General features: G+C 41.8%; 2 protein-coding genes across 3 annotated transcripts in view; both read left to right on the top strand.

Annotated features, from left to right (window-relative positions):
• Positions 1-15,357, top strand: part of LOC129091083 (zinc finger MIZ domain-containing protein 1-like) — a 105,173-nt gene extending 89,816 nt beyond the window's left edge. Inside the window, exons 6-23 of one of the 2 annotated variants that reach the window (XM_054598541.1) lie at positions 7,476-7,611; positions 8,008-8,122; positions 8,305-8,522; positions 8,658-8,859; positions 9,175-9,450; positions 9,536-9,718; positions 9,844-9,921; positions 10,034-10,202; positions 10,302-10,443; positions 11,786-11,996; positions 12,241-12,346; positions 12,452-12,612; positions 12,724-12,791; positions 12,898-12,966; positions 13,052-13,293; positions 13,429-13,592; positions 14,136-14,399; positions 14,489-15,357. In XM_054598541.1, coding sequence (XP_054454516.1) covers positions 7,476-7,611; positions 8,008-8,122; positions 8,305-8,522; positions 8,658-8,859; positions 9,175-9,450; positions 9,536-9,718; positions 9,844-9,921; positions 10,034-10,202; positions 10,302-10,443; positions 11,786-11,996; positions 12,241-12,346; positions 12,452-12,612; positions 12,724-12,791; positions 12,898-12,966; positions 13,052-13,293; positions 13,429-13,592; positions 14,136-14,399; positions 14,489-14,596 — 2,912 coding nt within the window. In that variant the 3' untranslated portion in view covers positions 14,597-15,357. Of the gene's footprint in view, positions 1-7,475; positions 7,612-8,004; positions 8,123-8,304; positions 8,523-8,657; positions 8,860-9,174; positions 9,451-9,535; positions 9,719-9,843; positions 9,922-10,033; positions 10,203-10,301; positions 10,444-11,785; positions 11,997-12,240; positions 12,347-12,451; positions 12,613-12,723; positions 12,792-12,897; positions 12,967-13,051; positions 13,294-13,428; positions 13,593-14,135; positions 14,400-14,488 lie in introns of both variants that reach the window. The other variant, XM_054598540.1, reaches the window with a different exon arrangement.
• Positions 15,358-19,721: 4,364 nt separating this feature from the next.
• On the top strand, positions 19,722-24,480 carry ppifb (peptidylprolyl isomerase Fb). The gene is made up of 6 exons (XM_054599563.1): positions 19,722-19,992; positions 20,132-20,162; positions 21,829-21,917; positions 22,014-22,110; positions 23,054-23,129; positions 24,038-24,480. Exons 1-6 carry the CDS (start codon positions 19,840-19,842, stop codon positions 24,171-24,173), a joined length of 582 nt encoding a protein of 193 aa, XP_054455538.1. The 5' UTR covers positions 19,722-19,839; the 3' UTR covers positions 24,174-24,480.
• Positions 24,481-24,950: the final 470 nt, after the last annotated feature.

The raw sequence follows: 24,950 nt of genomic DNA, 5'->3' as shown, positions 1-24,950 counted from the left end.
CTACCACTGCCATGGTACTTTGAGGAATCGTGGCCTCAGACACTTTAACACGCTGCGGTCAGATTTTAGCTCCTGAATTAAGACATAAAGATGTAGGTTTGGAAGGAGTTTCGCTCCCAATCAGCTTACTGTAGCGGGGAGCAACACACAGTAACAGATTGGAGATTCAAAGTTGGTTTGGCTTTAATGCACAAGGAATTAATTCTCACTAGGGGGTGAAATGCTATAGATTTCCACCTCCGTGCTTTACAGGGACCCTGAATGGCATGCCCTGTTTTTAATGAAGAGATTTGTTGCATGTGCCAAGAGAGATTATCTTTTAAAACACTGGCCTGCTTAGGCGATGGTTTGGTTCCTGTCTAACCATGACCAAGAAGCGTCAGTCAGAGTGATGAGATCTACATAAATCATCTCAAGATTGTGGCGTTTATTGTATCAGGTTCCAGTTGGTATTCAGTTAGAGCCAAGTGGTTTTCTTTAAAGATAAACAGTATAATCTTCATCTCAGATCTATGAACACAGATTTCATTTAAATGTCTTATCTTTGACGTTTTCTTATTTTTTATTTCGGAAGCCTGCATTTTCATGTGTATATATTAAATTTGCATCACAAAGTGGTTAGCTGGATATTTTGATACTGGATTACGACAGTAGATATGGGAAGTTAAGGGGAATAAGGGACAGCTTTTCTATCTTGTCAGTCACGTAGTCTTGAGATGTTTTTGTTGTTGCAACAAAGAACACAGGACGTGAAAACAGCAACCCCCAGAAACACCAAATCTGCAGCATTGTGCCGCTTGCCTCCACATGGCCACATATGCTTGTGGCCTCAGTAAAACCTTTTTGGCATGAGTCCAAGCACATCCCTCCCTTAGTTGTCCTCGCCGGATGGACATGGCACGACATTGTGGCCATGTGGCCAGCAGGAGGCTGTATTTAAGCCGGGGCATATCTGAAATGGGCCATAAAACCTAGCCAGCAAGTCTGGCTCCCCATGAGGCAACGGGCCTAAGTACTCATTGACAACACTCCAACATCACTGACTTCCCAGAGAGAGAAGCGGCAGAGGAAATAATGCAAGAAAAAAAAGGAAAAAAAAGCAGCAGACAAAGATGAGGTGCAGACAGGAGGAGGTTGTCTGGCCTACATAGACAGGCTGTTTAGTAACCGTTAGCGCTAATGCTTTCAATCCGCACCGTGTAGCTGCTTTATCTTACTTTTCCACTGCTACACACTCACTGTCATTATGTTTTTTTTGTAATTTGTCTTGCAGCTCATTTTCACTTAATGAAATAGCTCCTTGATTGCATATGTTTAAGGGACCTCGGGGGAAATATGTCACATTTTGATGCCACTTGGCGGCCATGACATTCACATGTTCCCACTTCACACATCCCTCCCACTTCATCAGCTTTCTGAAAACATCGCTCACCCTGAAATATGTCACCCAATGACTCACCCAACTTTAAAGTCTTAGAAACTGAGCTAATGAAGTCTGTTTACAGACTCGGTTTTACGAGACCCAGTTTCGCACTCCCTCCCGTGCCGAAGTGTTGCAGAGTTGAGAGAGCTAAAATGTGTACCATGTGTTGAAGGCGGTCCACCTGTGAGCCTCCATCTACTTATCCCCCATGGATGAACAAGCAGTTCTTGTATCTCGAAGGGTTGACAGGTCTGTAACCTGTTATACCCCCTCCTCAAAAGACTGCCCAATGCATTAGTCGCTTCCATTTCATTATCAAATTGGCACTGATGAACAATTGGTGGCATCTGTGAAAAGACGAAATAGAGGTTTGATGGATGCCGGGTGGGCATCGGTGGCTCTGTGGCAAGTGTGTCGGAGCGCCGTGAGGCAGAGAGGGAGATGATTTATGATCCAGCCGTTAGTTTACGCGGGAAAGTTTGGCACTGGTTCTAAGCGATGTCATAGCAACCAGGTTTTCATGTCGTTTTTCCGTATAAATTATGAGGTAAATCCCACAATTTTACAGTTCCAGGAAGCCTGTAAGCGAGGGATTCTTTGGCTAAAACTAAACATAGCTGTTTTGCATGGCCTCGTGGGTGCTTTCAGTAACCAGGGATACTAAGGCTCCCTAGACTCTCTCTTATTTTAATTGACTTTGGCCTGCAGGAGGCCTTGTGTCCATTCAAACCTTTCTGGGCAGAGAGAGAGAGAAGGAGGAGGGAGGGAGGGAGGAACAGAATGTGAATAGAGCTCCCTCAGAAACTAAAGAGTGCAGCCCACTAGAGCCGTTCTTGTTAGTTTGCTCGTGGTCTTTGTTCTCCTCTCAGCCCTTCTGGCTAAATGTCTTCAAACAAGCCGTTTGGGGGTTGTGATTCCTCTCCGAAAGGTTTATAGCTAAAAAATTGGATTTTGTTGTTACAGTTAGTGTGGGAATAAGTATGGAAGTGCTGCTGATAGCGTAAGTGCGATGTGATGACTGGATGTTTGTTTGGACGTTAGCGACGGAGCCATGTGGGGCAATGCCAGGTGGGAGTCCACGGGTTGACAAGGGAGCAGGTGTCTATTAGATACAGAGCAGAGAGGGAGGAAGGGGAGGGACAAGGATCACGAGAGCTCTTGGCATCTGCCTTACCTGCTGCCTCCCCTACAGTGACCCTGCCAGTAAACGGAGGGAAAGAGGGAGGGAAAACAGGAAAAAAAAGACGAAGAGCAGAGGAAAAATGTTTTGGAGGAGGCAGCGATCTTTTTAATGGAAGCCATACATGTCATGTTTGTATGGTTGTCCTCTCCCACAGGTTGATCGTGCAGAACCTGCAGCCAATATTCACAGTGGATGGGTTGCATTTGATGTTTATATCCTTTGAAAGCTCAGCTAATCCAAGTAACAACCTTTTTTTATTCATCCCTCCACCCTAACACAATGAAGGTGGATGGAATTTTATTTGACATGCATTAAAAAAATGGACACTGAACATGTCAACCTTCTTTATAGGGACTATTTATTTGGTAAGATGGATTTATAGTTGAGGCAATGAGATGACTGTAGATACCTGGAGCGTGCGTTTTGACTTATACAGCTGCTCCTCTTCAACAGTAGACACATTTATCGTTAATTACCAATAGTCGCCTTAAGTGTTTACATTCTATCCATTGCTTTGTGATACGAGTGATGTCGGGAAAGTCTGCCTTGTTTCATAACTGTAAAGACTGTTCAGCCTTTTTTTTTTTTACATTGCTCCATGTTGTTTTAACTCTCATCAATCTTTAGCGACATCAGAAACTTGAACACGCAAGCAGCCCAAACCGACCAGTCACTGTTCTTTCCGTTCCCAAGTGGTATATCCGTAGCTGCCATAGCCCCGGCATGAAGTTACATTCTTTGAGAAGATCAGCTGTGAAGCCTACGCATTAAGCGCCGTAGCTCCTTTGAAAATATTGCACAAAACTGTTTAAATTTGAGTTCAAATGACTTTGTTTCTTGAAAGACAAATTCCTTTAAAACAGTGTAAAACATATGATTTTGAGAAGCACACATTCAATTCTGTTAATTTCCATTGTATCGGATCACAGACATAAATCCCTGAGACAATTTCTCAAAACATGGGCAATCCACAATGGCTAGACACCATGTAATTAAGGTGGACTGACCCTTTAATCTAGAGGCACTTTTCTTTTGGTAGAGCAAAAAGGGGCAGAATCGAGGTATTTAATCAGCCCGGTTTATCTCAGTGCCTGCTGTCTGAATGTGCGGTGAAAGTTGGGATGGGGGAGCATTATCATTGGAAAGAGCATTGAACAACTGTCAGAGATGCAGTCCATGTCATTTGTCACGTCTCCCTGGGGCTTTATGACGGAGAGTGAAGCTGGAGGCTGCGGGCCCAGCCACTGAACCACCCATCTAGTCCCAGCAGATGCGTTTACCGCCCTTCGCCAAGGCTGACCATCAGGCCGCGCAGCTGAGCACCAGAATATCAATACGGCTCAGACTCAGCCGAGGCCCTTGGGACTATCTACAAGGCAAACAGGATAGGCTCCTCTCCTTATGGAAGACAGAGACCCCTAGCCGCCAGGGAGGCCAATGTAAACAGAGCAAAAAGATGCTCTGTAGCTCCAAACGGCAGTTTGATTCGCTCCAGAACAGTCGTTTGGAAGAGCTACACCTGAGACGATTATCTCCAGTTTTGGCTTTTTCTCAGGGAGTGAAACAGATGAGTCTATTGAAGGACCGTCTGTGGGAGGAGAGGAGGAGAAAAACAGTAATCCTTTTGTGTTCATCTCCCACACTGTCCTGAGAGATGCTTGGGTGAAGGAGGAGGAGGAGGAGGAGGAGGAGGGAGAGACTGTGAGGAGTTAAGGGTTGGCTGTTCCTCCTCCTGTCATATGAAACCTGAAGTTTATCCTCTGAGTCAGTGACAGAGCCTCTCCTTTAAACATGTTGGTGCTCAGCGGAGGTGATCATTTTGTGTGGTGATAAGCCCTTTATCTAACGGTGGGGTAGAGTAATTCCTCTTTAAGTGGCAGCGCCGGTGCTTCACGCTCTCTTCTCTTTCCCCCGCCTCTTTCTCTTAGATATGGTTTGTCATTTCGCTGCTCGGTTCAACACTGTTGTTTTTGTCCCGCGGCTGTTGATGTCGGCCTTGGTGTGAAACAAGGATGCCGTCCCCTCAGCCAGACGGCCTCACAGTGGCACAGTCAGGGGATAAATTGTGGAGACATGTTTATCAACATAGAAGAAGTGCAAGTTACCCCTTGTTGGAAGAGAATAATGGGACCTAATTGAGCTGTAACATGCTGGCTGGACGCCAGGCCCTTGAATTGAAAACTCTCTCCATCAGAAGGGGGTCCGGGAGGAGGGAGGGTGCTGTTGAAACACCGCAGGACGTTTATAACATAGATGTGAAACTCGTAAACCTGTTAGCCGCACTTGGAGCCGGTTATATTCAATTAAAACTAACCTACAAATCTCTGCATCAACCTGCGAGTGTGATGTTGTCAGTAGGAGAGCACCTGAGAGGCCTTTTTCTGTCAACCGAAGCAAAGTCAGATCAATCCTCTGGAGGAACAGCACAGCCTGTCTCCTGGCACCTGCCTTGCCAAGAACAGGAGGCAGGAAGGAGGGGGGAGAGAGAGAGAGAGAGAGAAAAAAAGAGAGGGAGCACAAGCGGGTGGGAAGGAGGAAAAACCCAGCTGCCTCCTCTGCGCCTGAGCCCCGTGCTGCTTTTTAAAGGAGTGGGAGGGAGGGGAGGAGGAGAGGGAGAGGGAGAGAGACTGCTGGCACCATCTGTACATGTCTTTTGTATTCCAGCCCTCATCTTTACACAGAGCGAGGCTGGTGTGCTCGGTGTTCAAATGAAAGGAGAGGACGTGCCTTTTTTTGGGGGGGGGTGCGATGCTCTCTGAGGGGAGAAGGTGTGTGTGTGTGTGTGTGTGTGTGTGTGTGTGTGTGTTTGTGTGTCGATGCTGAAAGTCTGTTTTGTCCGCTCGAAAGTCGGTGCACTCAGAGGACATCTCCTGTCCCATTTATTTTACCCTCCATAAAATGAGCCAGTGTGGTGGTGTCTCTCCTTACGCGTGTGTGTGTGTGTGTGTGTGTGTGTGTGTGTGTGTGTGTGTGTGTGTGTGTGTGTGTGTGTGTGTGTGTGTGTGTGTGTGCGTCAGCAGGCTCGTGCTCTGTTTGCAAGCACTCATGTGAGGGCAAATCTCCGGGTTGCCATGTTTGTGATGGGAGTCAGAAGCTTTTGTTTGTTCCTCCCTCCCATCAGCCCCATTAGCCTGATGCCTCCTCTCTCACTGACTCACTCAACCTTTTTTTTTTTTTATCTCTCACTCTCTGTCCCCCCCCCCCCCCCTCTCTCTCTCTCTCCCCTCTCTGTGTAATATGTGCTGTGGTGGCCCCGTCCTTGCGTTTAGCAGCAGGGTGGATCTGCCTGCGAGGACAGCACCGCACTGTCTGCTGTCACATTGACGTGGCTTTTTTTGCGCAAACCGCAGCTGAAATCACCAAGCGCTCTGTTCACCCCCCCCCTCCTCCTCCTCCTCCTCCCTCCCTCGCTCCTTAGTCAGCCTAGAAGTGCTGTGAATCATAAGAGGAGGTGGCTGCCCTGCTCTTTGATTGAATCCACATTCCCTTTCTCCTCCGATGCTGAAGATAGAGAGGCTAGACGGAGGCATGGGAAGCTAGAGAGGGAGAGTAAAGAAGGAAAAAGGGGAGTCGTTTGTAGTCGCCACAGTACAAAAAACATGCACTGCGGATGAAAAGCATATGATGCATTCAAACACACTCTGTGGCAGCTACCTAACCGAGCGGTAGGTAGGAAGGTAGAGAGGAGGGAAGGGCTGGAGACCATCTGCGGGCACAGAGTGATCCCTAGTGGACGAGAGCTGCAGTGACATGCTGGATTTGAAGCTGATCTTTTATATTGCTTCATAAAGGTGCCTCCTTTTGTGTCTTACTGTAAGAGGAGATTCCTAGGGTGTGAAATAGTTGAGTAGTGATCTCGAAGTTTTTTTTTTTAATTATCTGCGCTGTAAAGCTTATTTGCATGTTGAAATTTTGTAGGCTGTTGACATTGTAGCTCACAGTTTAGGAAATGTCTTTTTCAGGTCTAAGCCATGTTTTCGGTCGGATATAATTTTGGGTTAAATTAACAAATTCTCCAGTATACACAAAGAAATGGACAGAAAGAGTCCTGATGGGAAAAAAGACCCTCGCATGACTGACATACATTTATACAGTGAAGACTTAACTAATAGTTAAAGACTAAAACTTATTTACAGAGCAAATAACTATAAAAAGATAGAGAAAGAATCAGTCACTCCAACTGTAAACGTGGCACAGAAGTTTCCAACCAAATGCATTTGCTGTTATTTTTGATTCAATGAGAGACATTCTTCTATGCTCATCTTCTGCGTATAAGTAATACATTTAACTTCTGCATTTCTGTTCCTCCCTCTGAAAATGTGAAAAGCTTCCGTCTTAAGTCAAATAAACATAAGAGTCAATAAGCAGAATAAAAGTTATTTTTGTCCAAAGAAAAAAAATATTCAAGAGTAAATATAAACACACTAACACTTGTTAAAAAAAAAAAAAACTTGAAGAACATAAATGTTATTAGCAGACGGTCTTACCTTTACTCAGACAACAATTTCAGAAAAGATTCAGACTATTTTAAATTAGTTTTAAAAGCTTTTATTACCATTTCTTATGATTTTTCATCTTATATGATGCTTAAATGTTCAATGTTGTTGCATAGTCACGTGGACTGAGACTGTACACCTGTTTTTGTTTTGTACCTCGCACAGACAGGACAGAGACCTTACACATCATTTTGTCAGTCATTGCTTTTCCTCCAGAAGCTTCTGTTCCTAAGTTGTTGTTTCGTCTGCCCTCCTCCTCTCACACAATCAGTTTTTGCAGGTTTTCACAGCGCCTGCAGTCGAGGGCTGTTACCTCTGCAGTTATTTCTCACAGGAGTCCAATGACACACTCATTCCTCTGCTCTCTTCCCAGCTCTCCTGTCCTCGTGGTGTGAAGAGCTTGGACGCCTCCTCCTCCTCCGTCACCAGAAGAACAGGCAGAACGAGCCTCCGGGAAAAGTGCCCATGCAGCCCCCCATGAGCTCCATGAAACCCGGCCTCTCACACGGGTCAGTGTTCACACTGCTGCGCTTTTTGGCTTGTGTGTGAGGTGTGTTTGTGTGTGTGTGTTGGGTGTGTGAACAGACAGAACTGGCCCTTGGGGAAAGCCCTTCCTCTCCACATGAAGCCCGGTGTTCCTTATGGATCAGTGGCCAGACAAACTGCCAGACTAACTGCTTGTAGCACAGTCAATACGGACAAACAGAACCTCACAACCCCTAGTACATGTAGTTAATAATTACAACGCAATGTTTGTGCAAGTACATGCATCCTAACTATAAAACCTTTGTCTCTTCCTATCGTTCAGCAAATGCAAATATACTTACTATGACAAATATATTTGTGGAGTAACGCAGGGCACATTTGATTTGCTAACATGATGCGTTTTCTTCCGTCTTCAGCAGAGATGGGTCCTTCCCCTACGACTCAGTCCCCTGGCAACAGAACACCAATCAGCCTCCCGGTTCGTTGTCGGTGGTTACTACCGTCTGGGGCGTAACCAACACGTCGCAGAGCCAGGTGAGATCCTGAACCTGACCAACAGAGTAGTAGTTTGTCTGAGTGGACTGCACCTGATCGAAACGCATTTCTGTTAAGTCCTACTGCAGGAGGTTTCTCAGCAGTCACATTGACCTATATTCTGATGTTAAAGCATCCGACATTTACACCTGCATGTCTCTCTGTATGTCTATGTCCGACAGGTGTTGGGGAATCCCATGGTGAACAACAACAATCCCATGAACCCTGGGGGCAACCCTATGGGCTCGGGGATGTCTGGTAACAATCCCGGGATGAACTCTCCTCAGTTCCCTGGTTCTCAGCAGCAGTTCCCCAGCAAGGGCAACTCCAACCAGGGCTACATGCAGCAGGGCATGTACGGACGACCCAACTACCCCGGAGGAGGAGGCTTCGGTGGCAAGTAAGTGGACAGTTGATTAGTAAATGCCGCTGCAATGATTAAAACTTGCCTACAAAGAATGAATTCTGTCAGATATAATGGTCGCCCTCCTCCAGCACGGGCTCATTCCCTATATTGTGTTGCTCTTTGTCATAGTTACCCTGGAGGGCCTAACGCTGGACCTGGAGGAATGGGCCTCCCTCCACACTCCCGTCCTCCGTCAGACTTCACCCAGCCTGCCGCCGCTGCTGCTGCCGCCGCAGTTGCAGCGGCGGCCGCCACGGCAACCGCCACCGCCACAGCGACTGTAGCTGCCATGCAGGAAACCCAGAACAAAGACATGAACCAATATGGACCGGTAGGACACGGCAAACAACTGATTGCACCTCTCTCACTTTGCCTTTCAATACTAGCAGTAGCACTAGAAAAGAAAACTTAGAGAAGTTGATTTAGGGTTATTGGTGAACAAGGCTAAATCAATGTTAAGTGTGAATAATTAGCTGAAGTTGTCATGGAGCCAAATAGCACATTTAGCAATAACAAAAGCTAACAGGGACACGTTTCTTCCGAGGGTAGAACATTTTCTCTTTTGTGACTTTCAATAGACTCAACGAAATTTGCCCCATTGAAAGACAACTCTCTGATGGTTGATTGAACCCATTTTGTCTTCCAGATGAGTTCCTCTTTCCAGATGGGACCAAACCAGGCATACAACAGCCAGTTCATGAACCAGCAAGGACCCCGAGGCCCTCCATCCATCCCTGGGAACATGGGCGCTGGCATGAACCCATCCAACATGAGCGGACCCCCTATGGGAATGAACCAGCCAAGGGGCCAAGGCATGGGGCCTTTTGTGGCCCACGGCCAAAGGATGCCCCAGCAAGGCTATGCAGGACCCCGGCCTCAGGGCATGGGTATGCAGGGCATGAAAAGGCCGTACCCAGGGGAGGTGAGTGGATGTCAGCACTTTCACCTTAAAGGTTTAGCTCGTTTGCTGTATGTTGAATTTATTTATCCCATCCCTTCATCCACAGCCAAGCTATGGTGGTCAGCAGTATGGACCAAACGGCCAGTTCCCTAACCAGCAGGGGCCGTACCCCACACCCAACCCCTCTAGGCCGCTGCCCTCCCCCAACTACCCCGGACAGAGGATGCCAGGACAGCAGCTGCAGGGCCAATACCCGCCACCCAGCGGTGCCATGGGCCAGTACTATAAGGTGCAGTAATACTGCTATTACCAATACTGCTATCAACAAAAAAAGTGTCAGCAGCTTTTTGGTATAAATAACAGAGGTTGATTTGGCGAAAATAATAATGTTGGATCTGTTTCATCAAATCACAGCAAGAGCCACCTTTTAATGGCCAAACAAATAACTTCTCTGGGAGTGGATATCAGTACAGCCAGGGTAATATGAATGGGGTAAGTCCATTTTCAGTCCCAACTGTGTTTTTTATCACATAATCATTCTCTTGGTAGTGCTATTTATAGTCCTATGAACATTTGATTTACTAACCGATTGTCTTCAATTTAGCCACCCAGACCGGTGGGTAACTACCCTCACTCCCCAGTGCCAGGCAACCCCACGCCTCCAATGACCCCAGGAAGTAACATCCCTCCATACCTGTCGCCGAACCAGGACGTGAAGCCACCCTTCCCTCCTGACATCAAACCAAATATCACCGCTCTCCCTCCCCCTCCAGGTCAGCAACACGAAAAACTCCAATGAAGAAATCTTAAATGGATTATTCCTTTAAAAGTACGTGATAGTCTGACCATGTTTTTATCTTAAACCAATGTAGCCAACCACAACGAGGAGCTGCGCCTAACGTTCCCGGTGCGAGACGGGGTGGTCCTGGAGCCCTTCAGGCTAGAGCATAACCTGGCTGTCAGCAACCACGTCTTCCACTTACGGCCCTCTGTACACCAAACGCTCATGTGGAGGTAGGACATCATGCAATGAATCAACATACAGTAACGTTTTAGATGTTATTCCCAGCAATTGTATCTCCTGTAGGAGCGTCAAGATACAATAATTGTCCCTTTACCTATAGAAATGGGCTCCTTTAGACAATTTAAATTCTGGGTCTTTCAGGTCTCTGGAAACAGTTGGCGTTTCATGAAGTTAAGAACTGGTCTAGCTCTGATCTCTCCAACTAAACATTCTCTGGCTCAGTAATAGGGCTTTTCAAAAGATTAAGAGAGAACAAGGGATTTATTGTAGAGAGAGGGAGCAAGAGAACGTGAACTGTGGTTGAAGTTACGGTTCCTTGAGATTAGGTGGAAATACTGATATGAATCTGCGAAAACAACGTTTAATCCCTGGTTTAGTTCCTGGCTGCTGGTACTTGGTGCTCACAGTGTATGTTGTAGGACTATTTGTTAACAAAAAAAACTCTGGAAGAAACATCCCATGGGATCCCACAGGGCGCTACTCTAGGGTCATTACTATTTTCCTTTGACATGACCAGCCTTGTACAAAAAGTCTTTAGACATTGCCCCATAAAGTACCACTTGCAGATATGGATGGGAAGCCAGTGAGGGATCATCTTCTTGTTGGTGCACAAACAACTTGGGGTTCGCCTTGACAAGGACAACAGTGCAAGGGGAATTATCCATTCCAAATAACTGAAAAACACATTATGTGTCTATCCATAGTTATGTGGATGACACCCAACTATACCTCAGTTTAAAGCCTAGTTCACTGTACTGTTTTAACAGTCTGCATGAAACGCAGATCTGGTTTCCAAGAATCTCAATTATTTCCATTATTCTTTCTGGCTTCTCTGATCATTTGATTCTCTGTCAACAGAGAAATTGCGTTACACGTAAGATACCTGAGATAAAGAACCAATGAGTGTTCTTCAGGTCATCTTAACCTTTGGCAAGCTGATTGAAAAGGATGTGCAGTCATGCTGTCTGCTATTGAGAATTCAAAAAGAAAAAAATCAAACCCCCTCTATTCCTAGATAACTTGGAGAAGGTCATTCTTGCATTAATTTTCTCTGATTTAGATTATTGTAATTCCCATTACTCCCCCCTCAAGCCAAAGTCACTCTCCCATCTGGAGCTTATTAAGAGTCTTGCAATGAGGATTCTTTCTGGTGCCACATTGTGAGACGACATCAATCTAAATTTCTCCTCCCATCACCGCTGGTCTGTTTACTTTAAGATTGATTAGGAGGTTGGAAAGGATGCAAACATCAGACTGTGGTTGTCTTTAATGTCCCACAGGACACTCTGTAACACTCACTAATGAATATCTTTTCTTTGCTTCACTGTGCAGATCGGACCTGGAACTGCAGTTTAAGTGCTACCACCACGAAGACCGTCAGATGAACACCAACTGGCCGGCATCGGTCCAAGTCAGCGTAAACGCCACACCGCTCACCATCGAGCGGGGCGATAATAAGACCTCCCACAAACCCCTGCACTTGAAACACGTATGCCAGCCAGGACGGAACACGATCCAGATCACAGTCACTGCCTGCTGCTGTGTGAGTACACAAATCTGCAGAACTAATAAAAAGAGGTTTATACAAAACCAGACGCAGAAAGTAGTTGCAGGATGAATAAAAGTCAGACATGAATATTCTATATGCAGATGATATTTAATGCTAAAGCTTAAAACAATATAAAAAATATGATGTGTTAGGTCTTGTTCTTACTCTGTATACACATGTTGAAAATAAATTCACCCTAAAGATGTTGTGATAGTGACAGTGATGCTTCCTCTTGCAGTCGCACTTGTTTGTGCTGCAGCTCGTCCACAGGCCCTCGGTTCGCTCTGTCCTCCAGGGCTTACTGAAGAAGAGGCTTCTGCCTGCAGAGCACTGCATCACCAAAGGTAGTTGAAAAAAACGAAACACAGTCACATTTCGCACCCTCATGTCCTGATCGTTCTCAGAGTCCCTGCTTACGCACTGTATTTCTCTTTCCTGCTGCCTCAAAGTTAAGAGGAACTTCAGCAGCGTAGCAGCATCATCAGGGAACGCAACGCTCAACGGAGAGGACGGCGTGGAGCAGACGGCCATTAAGGTTTCCCTCAAATGTCCAATCACCTTCCGGCGAATACAGCTTCCAGCAAGAGGCCATGACTGCAAACACGTTCAGGTACTGCACTGCAGGAATTAACAAACACTGAGGGTCAAACAACACATGGAAAGAAGGATTTGGAAATAATGCACTGGCTAACAAGTGTGACTTTTTTTCTTGCCCTTGCAGTGTTTTGATTTGGAATCATATTTACAACTCAACTGTGAGAGGGGGACATGGCGATGTCCTGTATGCAAGTAAGTTTATCCTGCTTGAATACATAACTGTATATGCCCTTTTGACTGTAATCCACGTAATTTTGCTCTCTCAGCGTTTTAAGCCCCGTCTCGTTTCTCCCCTCAGTAAAACCGCGTTGTTAGAGGGACTCGAAGTGGACCAGTACATGTGGGGAATCTTGAACGCAATTCAAAAGTAAGCTGGTAACAAATTTGTAGTGCATATAGTGTATTTCTCTTCGTTTGCTTGTGTCTTAACCACTTCATCTGTATTCCACCAGCTCGGAGTTTGAGGAGGTGACCATTGACCCGACATGTAGTTGGCGGCCGGTGGCTATTAAATCTGATATCCACATCAAGGAGGATCCAGATGGACCGCTGGCCAAGAGGTTTAAGACTATGAGCCCCAGCCAGATGATCATGCCCAATGTGATGGAGATGATAGCTCAGCTCGGCCCCGGACCGTCACCGTACCCGTTGTTGTCGTCTCAGCAAGGGGGCAACAGTGAATACAGCAGTCAAGGTAGGATACAAAGTCAGTAAACCTCAAGTGCCTCAGTAGACATCTCCTAGTTGTTGGATAGTTGCTAAATATCTATTTTTTATGCTAACAAAGTAGCATAAAATAATTTAATGTTGTTTTTTTTTTGTGTGCTAGGCAACAGTTACCAGGGCCACGGGAACTTTGACTTCCCTCACGGAACGCCTGGTGGTACGTCGATGAACGATTTCATGCACGGTCCCCAGCTGTCTCACCCACCCGACATGCCCAACAGCCTGATGACTCAAGACAAGCCACTCTCACACAACATGCCTGACTCAGTGAGTTTAGTTAATCGACTCTGCATTTCAACCTCTTTTTGTCTTTTTATCACATTTCTTCTGCATATTTCACTGTTTCTCTCTGTTTTTCATCGTTGTTTATCTGTTAACTCTTTCTTTGTATGCTGTATAAATCAAGTGTGAGTGTTAAATTCTTCAGGTGACTTGATTTGGCACAAAGAGCAGATACACACAAAACAAGCACACTGAGACACCTGAAAAGTTTTTAAAGTTAATTACCATGCACAATTAGCATTGACATTCATTTAAAATTGAGACGTGTTTATTAGCTAAAATTCTGCACAATGGAATCTATTTTGGATTCACACTCAAGTCAAGCAATTTGAAGATGTCATCTTTTCTCTTGTGATTTTGACGAAACCATTAGAAATAAGACGATCTTGTCGTCCTCTAGTTGTACTGTTTATAAATTGTCTTTTGTCTTGCAATTAAAAAAATGTAAAAAAAAAAAGAAATAAGACAGATTCATCCTTAATTAAAATAAGTATTGGTTAGTCTGAAGATTCCCCCTTCTCTCTACAGATACCTCACTCTGCAGGCAATGACCAGTCGCATGGTCCTCTGCAGAGCTTACATCCATCTCCACACCCTGGGAGCCAATCAGGACAGCAGCTACACCACAGCGGGCCTCCTCAGCCGTCACGACAAGCTCCACCTCCTCAGCAGCAACAACAGCAACAACAGCCGTCGGGCCCCAACAACCATCCCCACAGCGACCTGTCCTTCAACCCCTCCAACAGTTTGGACAGCCAGGCGGGGTCGGACATGCCCGAGCCATCTTTAGACGTGAGTCCAGACGTGCAACAGAACATTTCAGCCTTAAATAATCTGTGTTTACTTCAATGACTAACCAAACCATCTCTCCTTCTTCACAGCTTCTTCCAGAGCTTGCTAATCCAGATGAGCTGTTGTCGTACCTAGATCCACCAGACCTCCCCAGCAATAGCAACGACGACCTTCTATCGCTCTTCGAAAACAACTGAGGCAGTTCAGACACAAATAAACTTTTCTGACTGCCTGCAGTTTGCCCGAGAGCCCAGGGCGGTCGCTCAGTACTTGATAAACACAAAGATGCACTCCCTTTCTCTTCTTCCTCTTGTACAGTTTTCATTGGCCAGCACAGATTGACTGTAAGAGGTTAAAAACTCCAAGACAAGGCGGATTGCGGCCCGCCCCTGGCTATACTTTTTGAACTGTGCAGCTGTACTCTGTTGATTTTTTTACGCCACACACAGGTGTGTTTGTGTGCACATTAGGAACGTGTTGTAGGATTTTTTTTTTTTTAATTCATGTTTTGTTTCCTTTAAGAAGGAAAAGGAGTTCAATGTATAATACAAGAAAAATAGCTGTTAAAAACCTGTGCTATCTGGCCAGCGTGCGCTATGTCCATATTGTTATTCCAAACTGAGAGGCCACAGCTTCCTGGTGTCACACCTCCATTCCCTGACTGGTCTGGTTAGACGCACTGTTTTGTCCACCACACATCATTTAAAAGCACAAGAGATTTCGGCAATGCAAAAAAGAAAAATCTGTCTTTACGAAGGAAAAGAAAAAATCTGTTCGTTCAGCCTACGTCCGTCCTTTACAAAAATGTTTTTTAAGTAAGTTTTTGCTCAACATTTTAAAAAGATTTTTGGGAATGATCGGCTTCCGCTTTCTCTACAATTGTGATACATACATATTTTTGTCAAAAAGAGGCATACCTGCTTTTCAGTCCGGAGAGTTGAGTGCTGAGACAGAGAAGAAGTTTATATTGCACAGCAAGAAAACTATACCTGTACTTTTTCATATTGTATAGTTATCATCCTCCTGTGCAGAGGAGGGATTTTATTGGAAAGGTACAATATGAAAGATTCTGGGTTCCTGTAAAGATCCTTCTGCGTTTATTGCTTCCTGCTATGACTCCTTCCATGCTGTCTGCTCGTGTCAGCATTTTTGCAACGTTGCATCTCCCTCCCTGTTAAATGATGTGCTGTTAAAGTAGTCTACAAAGTGCATGTGTGCCAAGCCCTTGTCTAGTGCTGTTCCAAGTGGTTATAAAAAAAAAAGATAGTGTGGTTTTTATCAGTTGCTTTTTTCACGGCTCTTTTTTTGTTTGTACGTTTGTTTTTTGATTTCTCTCAGATTTAGTAGAATTTATTTAACACTAACATTGAAGGGATAATGCTGATATCAGCAATACATTTATCATGTATTTGCTGGATATACTGTATTATGTTTGTTTGTTTTCTTGTTTTTGTTGCTGCATAATTAAACTATCCATGAATCTGTTGGGAAACTGCTCTACATCACCAAAGTTAGAGGGATGAGAATGGAGAGGTTTTGTGTTTGCCTGGTCCTGTGTAAGACTGCGAGTGTGTGCATGGGTGAGTGTGAGATGTGTGTGTGTGTGTGTGTGTGTTTCTATTAGTGTGATGAGAGGAAATATTGATTTCAAAGATATAGGGGAGGAAAAATACAGTTTATCCATCACTGCTGTTCAAGAAGTGGTTTTTAAAGCAGTATTGGGTGCAGACCTTTTGCCACATTTGTTTTCAATTTCACTTTTTGAGAAGAGTGCTGTTCAGTATGCAAATGTATTATTTTTAAAAAAAATATGCTATTGTACTGTAAATATCATTGTGAATATTTTTGTATCATCTTGATAATGTTTGTCCTTTGATCATTAGTCGTCCGACCTAATAACGTACGCTCCCAGACTCCCATCTAACCACTGACTTTGTTTGTAACCAGCATACGACAGCTGTCTCGCCTCCTTTTCTGTGGGGAGGCCTGTCCAAATGTCTCATAAGCTATTTCCTGCAGGTCACCGTGCTATCTAGTCACTTTCCTCCCAGTGCACTCTGTCTCACGCCTGTCATTTATAGACAGGTGTCCCATTTTTAAGTGGCCCCCCCCTTCCATACATCAGCTCACAGTGATTGTGTAGCATCATTTCAGTTTTCAGATGCCAAGTGCGGTTTGACGCAATATATTCTTTTACGCTCCGATGTATTTGATTGAAAATGTCGTCTATTCATGAAGTTATGTTAACATTTTATCAGTGATACTAAACAGTAACGGTTTAAAAAAACATGTGGTATCAGCTGGCTTTCAGTGTAATTAGTGAGCTATGTGAATATCATAATTGTTGCTTATTGTCAATACACAGTGGTATCACAACCATATTTTAAAGAAATCCATGATATTGTTTATATTTTTGTTATAGAAAATCTGGCTTTTTTAAAAGCATGAGACCATATACATTTTTATTCCCTTTTTTTTGTTAAATTATTTTGTACCGGTTTTTCTTATTAATCTGTAAGGCTAGAAATCCAATTTCTTTCAACTGTAGCATTGTGCTGATTTAACCACCCTGGTTCTTTGTAAACATTATTTTAAGCGTCATTTAAGAAATATTATTTGTTCCAGTTCAGCACATTGACATGTTGTTTCATATTTATGTCACAAAGAGACATCAAATCAAGAAAAATCCATCTTTTAACAATACACTGCCACATTTTCAAATTTTACTATCAGAATTGAAACTTTCAATCAATCCCATGGACGTCATCATCATTTCACAACTTGTACTCACTTTCAAGTGAGCCAATTTGGTGTATAAGGCAGCACCTCAAATCTGTAGTTGCACAATCACAATAAAAGGCCATTTCTCTGGGGGAAAATATTTTTTAAAAATGAGAATAAAAATGAAAAAAAAAATACAGAGAGGAAGGGCACGTTCATCATTCTGGCCTGGAAAAGGATGTTTAGGGCAAGGCTAGATCAAACGTCCCAAGGATGCCTGTATATATGTAAATGAATATAGAGACATGTGAACAGAAATGTATTCATTTTCCCTGGGAATGTGCATTGTTTCTTCAGAATAATAAAAAGCTTGCAACCCCTCTACTGGAAGTGGCTGAATATGGAAAATGAAACTTGTAAGTTAGTGTCTGTGGGTATCTCTCAGCATTTTGTTCCCCCTATGTAATATACTTTGACCTCTTTTGTTATGGGAACTGGGACAGCTATGTTTTACATGTAATATTAGCCTAAGTGTTCTAGTCTGTCACCTGCATACTCTTGAGGTGCTAAACTAAAAAAGGTATAAAAAAAAAGGTTACAAAGAAAATCGTTCAGAGGGGTGGGAGGATGGCGGTGGGAGGGACGTGTCCAGAAGATTGTAACCAAATCCATAGTTTGTACAATTTTTTGATATCATGAGCAGTTGGAAAAATCATACAATCTAAGGTGATTCATGCAATGTGGCCATTGTCTCTATTGTGTACATTGTATGTACAATCATTTCATATTCTAAACTGGTCAGAAAATAAAAGGAACTAATTGTGATTTTTAGTCTTGCAGAACTGTATGTAGTTAGATGATGTGACAACCTAATATTTATCTAATAAATATGTATTCAGATGATACCTGTGTGTCACTGTGGTCCTGTCTTTTGTGCCCTTGCATCATAGTCTGAGGATTTACATCTGCCTAACTCCCACAGGCTGTTTATGCAAGCAGAAGGTGTTAATTATGGGTATCAAGTTTTATTAATGTAGCTTTAGGCCAGCTTGTCCTTTATGTGGAAATAATAGAAGCCCACATTCATTAGCATCACAGAATAAGGGAAACAAGGTTTGTAAACTGGCTCATTGGAATGATTCTGAGGTGGTGATCAGTAATATGACCAGTATTATAATAATTAATATAGTTAATACTGATGCATTGATGTCTGTTTACTGTTGCAGCTGCTCGAGGTGGAGCTAGTTTTACTCTACTTTATATGCAGTTAGGAAGTTTAGTCCGTTGGTTCCAAACCTAAAGGTCTGCAAATTAAAAAAAGGAAGCTCCATTTGCACCAATGATATGATATCATATGTGATTTAACTTTGTGAGTCTTTTTTTAATGTTATTAAATACATTCATATAGGTATATACAGTACCAGTCAAAAGTTTGGACACATTCTCATTCAACTACTTTGAAGAATCTAAAATATAAAACATATTCTGGTTTGTTGAGCATTTGTTTGTTTGCCACATAATTCCATATGTGTTCCTTCATAGTTTGGATGTCTTCAATATTAATCTACAATGTAGAAAAAAATAAAAATAAAGAAAAACCATTGAATGAGAAGGTGTGTCCAAACTTTTGACTGGTACTGTATAAATACACGATTAACAATGATCCAATGGTATAACACTGACAATAGCCACTCTGCATTATGATTATTTATTACTTTTGATAAGCTACTTTTACTAAGATTTGTAGCAAATACTTCTGATAATTTTTAAAAAACATTGCAATTTTTAAATGTGTCCAAACAATGATTTTAACACTGGTACTGTATAAATATTTTATTATTAAAGAAAAACAATGATCCAAACTTTTGATGTACTGTATAAAACACGATTAACAATGATCCAATGGTATAACACTGACAATAGCCACTCTGCATTATGATTATTTATTACTTTTGATAAGCTACTTTTACTAAGATTTGTAGCAAATACTTCTGATATTATTTTTAAATCTGGAATGCAGGGCTTTTACTTGCAATTTTTAAACTGTGATATCGCTTCTTTTGCTTTAGTAAAAAAAATGTTTTACCACTGTTGTTGTTGTAAAGTAGAATATATATAAATATATATATATACAGTACCAGTCAAAAGTTTGGACACACCTTCTCATTCAACTACTTTGAAGAATGTAAAATATAAAACATATTCTGGTTTGTTGAGCATTTGTTTGTTTACCACATAATTCCATATGTGTTCCTTCATAGTTTGGATGTCTTCAATATTAATCTACAATGTAGAAAAAAATAAAAATAAAGAAAAAACATTGAAGGTGTGTCCAAACTTTTGACTGGTACTGTATAAATACACGATTAACAATGATCCAATGGTATAACACTGACAATAGCCACTCTGCATTATGATTATTTATTTTATTTTATTATAAAAAATAAAGAAAAAACATTGAAGGTGTGTCCAAACCTTTGACTGGTACTGTATATGTTTTTAGTCTTGTGCTACTTGTACATTGATGGTACTTCTCCAAATCTAAAGGGTTTGAAACTGGTGACACATGATCACATGTAATCTCGCGAGTTTTCAATCGGCTTTGCTTCCTGTGTTGTAAGAGAAACTTCCTCCCGTCGTCTCCTCTTATATCAGCGTGGACACGCTTGCTCATTGACGACCCAAAGGAGCTAATAAACCTCCTAATTAGCCTGGAAAAATGGTGTTTTTAGCCAACAGGATAAAGTTATGTTCTCTGGCGTTCACCGCCGCACGCATGTACAGCAGCGGGCCTGCAGCCGCCAACAAGAACCCCACGGTGTACTTTGACATTGCTGCAGACAACGAGCCTCTGGGGAGGGTAACCTTCGAGGTGAGAGGACAACATTGAACGTGTGCATTGTAATTATTAAGAAAACATTGTGTTTTTGAAGTTTTGCACAGAACAAAATGTTCACAGAGTTCTAACCTGAGGCAAAAAAAAAACATGTGTTTTTTTTTTTTCTTTGCAGCTCAATGCAGAAGTTGTGCCAAAGACAGCAGGTAAATACACGTCCTTTACTCATGCAGCTCCACTATCCACTCCACTGCTTCTGACAGCTTCAGTCTGATCACCTGGACAATTAAGTGTTTTTTTTAATTTTTTTATTGGTAGAGAACATTTTGCTACTTCTTAAGCTTAACAAACTATTTAAAACCCCACTTGTAAAATGACACACATTTGTTAATAACAATGACAATAAAAACACTGTGCAATAATAGTTAAAATAGTTTTTTTCTGTCTGTAAATATTATATTTCAGTTATTGTGTTTTTCTACTGTTTTTATTGCTTATTTATAATACTTTTTTTTTTTTTTTTTTTTTTTTTTTTTTTATCTTGTCTTTCTTTACTATGTCTCTTGTGTGCACTTTACTCTATGCTGCTGTAAGCCTGCAAATTTCCCCGCTGCGGGACTAATAAAGGATTATTATCTTATCTTATCTTATCTTATCTTAGCCTGTTGCCTATATAACATAAGATAAGATAAGATAACCCTTTATTAGTCCTGCAGAGGGGAAATGTACAGGATTACAGCAGCATAGATATAGTGCAAACAAGGTACATAGTTGAATAAACAAACAAGTATTTTAAATAAGTAAGTAAGTAAGAAAAATAAAAAATCCACAATAACTAAAAAAAAAATAAAAAATCTTATAATAATAATAATAATTAAGCCTTTATTAGTCCCACAATGGGGAAATTATTTCTCTGCATTTAACCCATCCCGGAGGAGCAGTGGGCTGCAATGAAGCGCCCGGGGAGCAACTTGGGGTTGGGTGTCTTGCTCAAGGACACCTCGGCATGTTGCCGGTAGAGGGGTTTGAACCACCAACCTTGTGGTTACGGGACAAGCGCTCTACCTCATGTGCCACAGCACAACAAACTGAATAGTTATAGTATTGCACAAAGTCAATATTCCTAGGCAGGACACCAGGGCAGACCTATATGCTGTCTTTTATATTAGTTAAACTTTTACATTCTGTTTCTGCTCATCATTGATCTGCCTGAGTGAATTTGAGGCAATGCGTGCTCTGCAGAAAATATTAGTGCAGTAACTTTTGGGAGTATTTGGAAGAATTTATTTCTCTAAAAGCTGAAAACAGGGCTTTTATCCTGAGTTCATGACAAATTTAGTTATATGAGATGTGTGGTTCTAACAGGACGGCAACGCTACAAACATAATGATCTTACAGAGTGTGATGCTTTGCTGTAGATTAAACCAGCCAACGATATATAAATGAGCTCATGTTAGTGTAACCTTCACCAACTTAAGCAGTAAAATGCAACGCACGCATTATTGCATCACTTATATTGATCCAATAACATTACATATTATAGTACTGATAATACTGAGAGGGATCGTATTACTGCATACTGAGTGCTTTTACTTTTGATATTTAAAATACATTTTAGTGATGATACTTTTAGTGAAGTAAGGTTTTAAATGTGGGACACTGAGTTTTGCCAGATATTCAAAACTTAGCGTTTCAATACTCAGCCGTAAAAAAGGGAAAAAACAAAACAAGAAATGACTTGTTTGTAGAAGTCGGTCGCACATTCAGGTTAGATTTTTTTGCTGGGATCCCCTGGTGATCCGGCGTTTTACTTGAAGCCACTGACCTGTTTGAAACGTCGGAGAGAAAATTTGACAGAAATCTTTGTTGCAGAGAACTTCAGAGTCCTTTGCACAGGGGAGAAAGGCTTCGGCTACAAGGGATCCACTTTCCACAGGGTGATCCCTGAGTTCATGTGCCAGGTAGGCTGCTCCCTTTTTCCTTTGTGTCCCCCTTTGTTGTCGAGCGTTACAGCTGTTGCAGTGCAGTGACGGAGATATGTCTTTTTCTTTTCCAAGGGTGGAGATTTCACTAACCACAATGGAACTGGAGGCAAGTCTATCTATGGATGGAAGTTTCCAGATGAGAACTTCAAGCTGAAGCACACTGGACCCGGTAATCATCTGTCTCTTTGTACATTAAGGAATTTTTGCAGAATTAACTTCCTGTTTTCAGTCATTCATTCAGGGAAAATCAGTCTGTATTCCAGACATCTAAATTTACAACTCAGTAACAAACAGGACAGGACTGCACAAACCGCAGCTTTAAGACAGTCGACTTAATCACTACAGAGAAGAATAAGACTTGACTGCAAATTGGGATACGATGCAAAAGCATTAAACGTCACACTTGAGAAGCTGCAATATTTGTCACAGACAGATAAGCTGGGTTTTTTTTTCAGGGAGGCTTTTCTACAGTAAAGTATTGGAAACAAGGCTGATAAATATAATAGTATTATTATGAGCCAAAATCAAACAAAGATGTTTAGAATAATCTGAAAGCCATGTGGGTGCCCCTATTATACCTTTGCGAGAGAGAGGGCATCTCAAAATATTATTTAGTGTAAATAAACATGATGCCTAAAGTTCCTCATTGTCACATGGTTTGTCTTACTCGTTGTCACCACCAGGTGGCAGAATTAAACAAATTTAAGTGATCGGTTTGGAAATTAACTTAGTGAAGTTTGAGATGATGAGGAAATATGTTTCTCTTAATGAACCTTTTCACAGCAGACATTATGTCATTATTATTATTATTAGTATTATTATTATATATATATATATATATATTTTTTTTTTTTTTTTTTCCTTTTTCTTTTCTTCATTGAAGGAAAAGCAGACAAATAACATTAACAATGGCTTTATTATATTAAAGTCATTTTTACAGTGAGATAGCGATGCACACTACCAGGACCCCGAAACTGAAGCCGCTAAATGAAATCCAGCTGTCTTTCATTATATTATTTACACCAGTACTTTTCTTAATGTGACATGTTTTTGGGTTTAATCTAAATGCATGACCATTTTAAAGTAATAACTTTTTAATTGCTGCATTGTAGGCATTTTGTCTATGGCCAACGCTGGACCCAACACCAACGGATCCCAGTTCTTCATCTGCACCAGTAAAACAGAATGGTATGTGCTGACAAACACTACATTATGAGGGTAAAAAATACTGCAGTTGTTCTCTTACATTTCACAGTTATTGGTCTTATAAAGTCTGACAAATGTACAAATCTGTCTGGAAAAGTACAGACCCTGTGCAATGAGCTAAAGTGAACAAAATTAGATGCATCAATATTATAATGTGCAATTTATTCTCCTTTTTTTGTCAGTTTCACCAAATAACTTTTATCTGCTAATTTTAGCGGTTTAACAGAACAGTTTTTAAAAGCGTCAATATACAAGTACAGATCATTTAAACTTAAAATGGCTTAAAAATAATAATAATACAAAAGAAAACATAACAAACAAAATCACATAACCAAGGATTTTGCCAGAATATTGTGAGTGCTTTGGGGTGGCAGTGTGTAAGAGTCTCACACAACACGGACAAAGAGCATCTACTTTTAGTGTCTTTTTGCTTCCCGAGGATCATAATATAAAACTCAAATTCACCACCACAATATTTATAGCCCAGGTATAAGGAAGTTGTCAGAGGTCCCTCGCTCACCTCAGCCACACCAAACGTGTATTTTTTTAAATTGTAGATTATTTAGAAACGTTGGTAAATCATCCAACTTTACATTTCAGCTGCGTTTGGGAGGCTTTACTTAAAGCAACTTTTTTTAAATGTGTATTTAGTATTGTCCGGTTATTGTTAAAATGCTGCATCAGATGTTTTTGTGAATTCTTATAATGCTTTGAAACAACGGCAAAAAAAGGATCCGCACGGATTTAAATAACAACCTAAAATAGAAAAATCATTGCAGAAATAGTGGCATTGCCCAACGAAAAGCCAGGAGTCGAACTCTGCTGGGTGCACCAGGGATTGCCTCACGGTCCGGGGCCGCGATAATAACCCTCTTGCTGTCTTCATTTAGGCTGGATGGCAAGCACGTTGTCTTTGGCAGCGTGACGGAGGGACTGGACGTGATCAAGAAAGTGGAGACTTTCGGATCTCGATCTGGGCGAACCTCCAAGAGGATCACTGTCGCAGACTGCGGAGAGCTGGAGTAGACTCTGAGCTGTGGACACGCTCCATGTCTCATCTCCTGCTGTAATTTCAATGAGAGTGAAAGAGGTACTTTCCTCAGTCATGGTCCACAGTGCTGCAATTGAGCCTGACACTTTCTGTGTTGGTCTTTGTTCAGGGAGCACAGCTAACACACTTATCTGTGAAATGGTTGAAAATGTGAACTTGTATTTTTGAATACAATAATTCTATTGTATTTGAGGAGCGATATTAAGACTTGAACATGCAGTGAAACGGGTTTGGAAAAGAGGCATTAGTCCTGCAAAAAATAAAGTCTTTTTTTTTTCTAAATATGTGAGTTTGTTTTTTTCCATCTGTTTTTATACTACATGATCTTAGATGTCAAAGTATTACAAAATGCTTTGAAAAAGCTGTTTTGAGTCAAAGGTGTGTCTGCTTATTGGGGGGAGGCCAATGTTTCATCACTCGCTGAGGAATGCTATCTGTGTCGTTTTTCCCGCCTCCTTCTGTTTTCCTCATCAGCCTCAGTTGACTAATGATCTTATTCCAGTAAGTATTTATTCTGCTGACATCTTTCCAGAAAAATAGAGGTTTAAAAATGTCAGCTCTAATTGCCTCTGCAAAGGGAAATGTTTATTTTGGGGGGGGTCAGCTGCTTGGCATTTTGTTCTGCCAGCTTCACTATATGAGGCCAAATATGATTATGTTTCGCAATAATAAAATTTAACCAGATGCTGGAAAAATATTAGGAGAGGTGGAGATTATATTGTTTTATGTTGTGTGGAGCTAAAAATGCGTAA

The sequence above is a fragment of the Anoplopoma fimbria genome, chromosome 5 (genome assembly GCF_027596085.1).
Source record: "Anoplopoma fimbria isolate UVic2021 breed Golden Eagle Sablefish chromosome 5, Afim_UVic_2022, whole genome shotgun sequence".
NCBI classification, from domain to species: Eukaryota; Metazoa; Chordata; class Actinopteri; order Perciformes; family Anoplopomatidae; genus Anoplopoma; species Anoplopoma fimbria.
This window is presented reverse-complemented; position numbering and strand designations above follow the sequence as displayed.

Excerpts from the sequence above, each read along its gene's own strand:
- ppifb (XM_054599563.1), top strand. The coding sequence starts at position 19,840 with ATGGTGTTTTTAGCCAACAGGATAAAGTTATGTTCTCTGGCGTTCACC. Across the intron at positions 19,993-20,131 it reads TGGGGAGGGTAACCTTCGAG|CTCAATGCAGAAGTTGTGCC; the intron begins GTGAGAGGACAA and ends TTTTCTTTGCAG. Across the intron at positions 23,130-24,037 it reads TGCACCAGTAAAACAGAATG|GCTGGATGGCAAGCACGTTG; the intron begins GTATGTGCTGAC and ends GTCTTCATTTAG.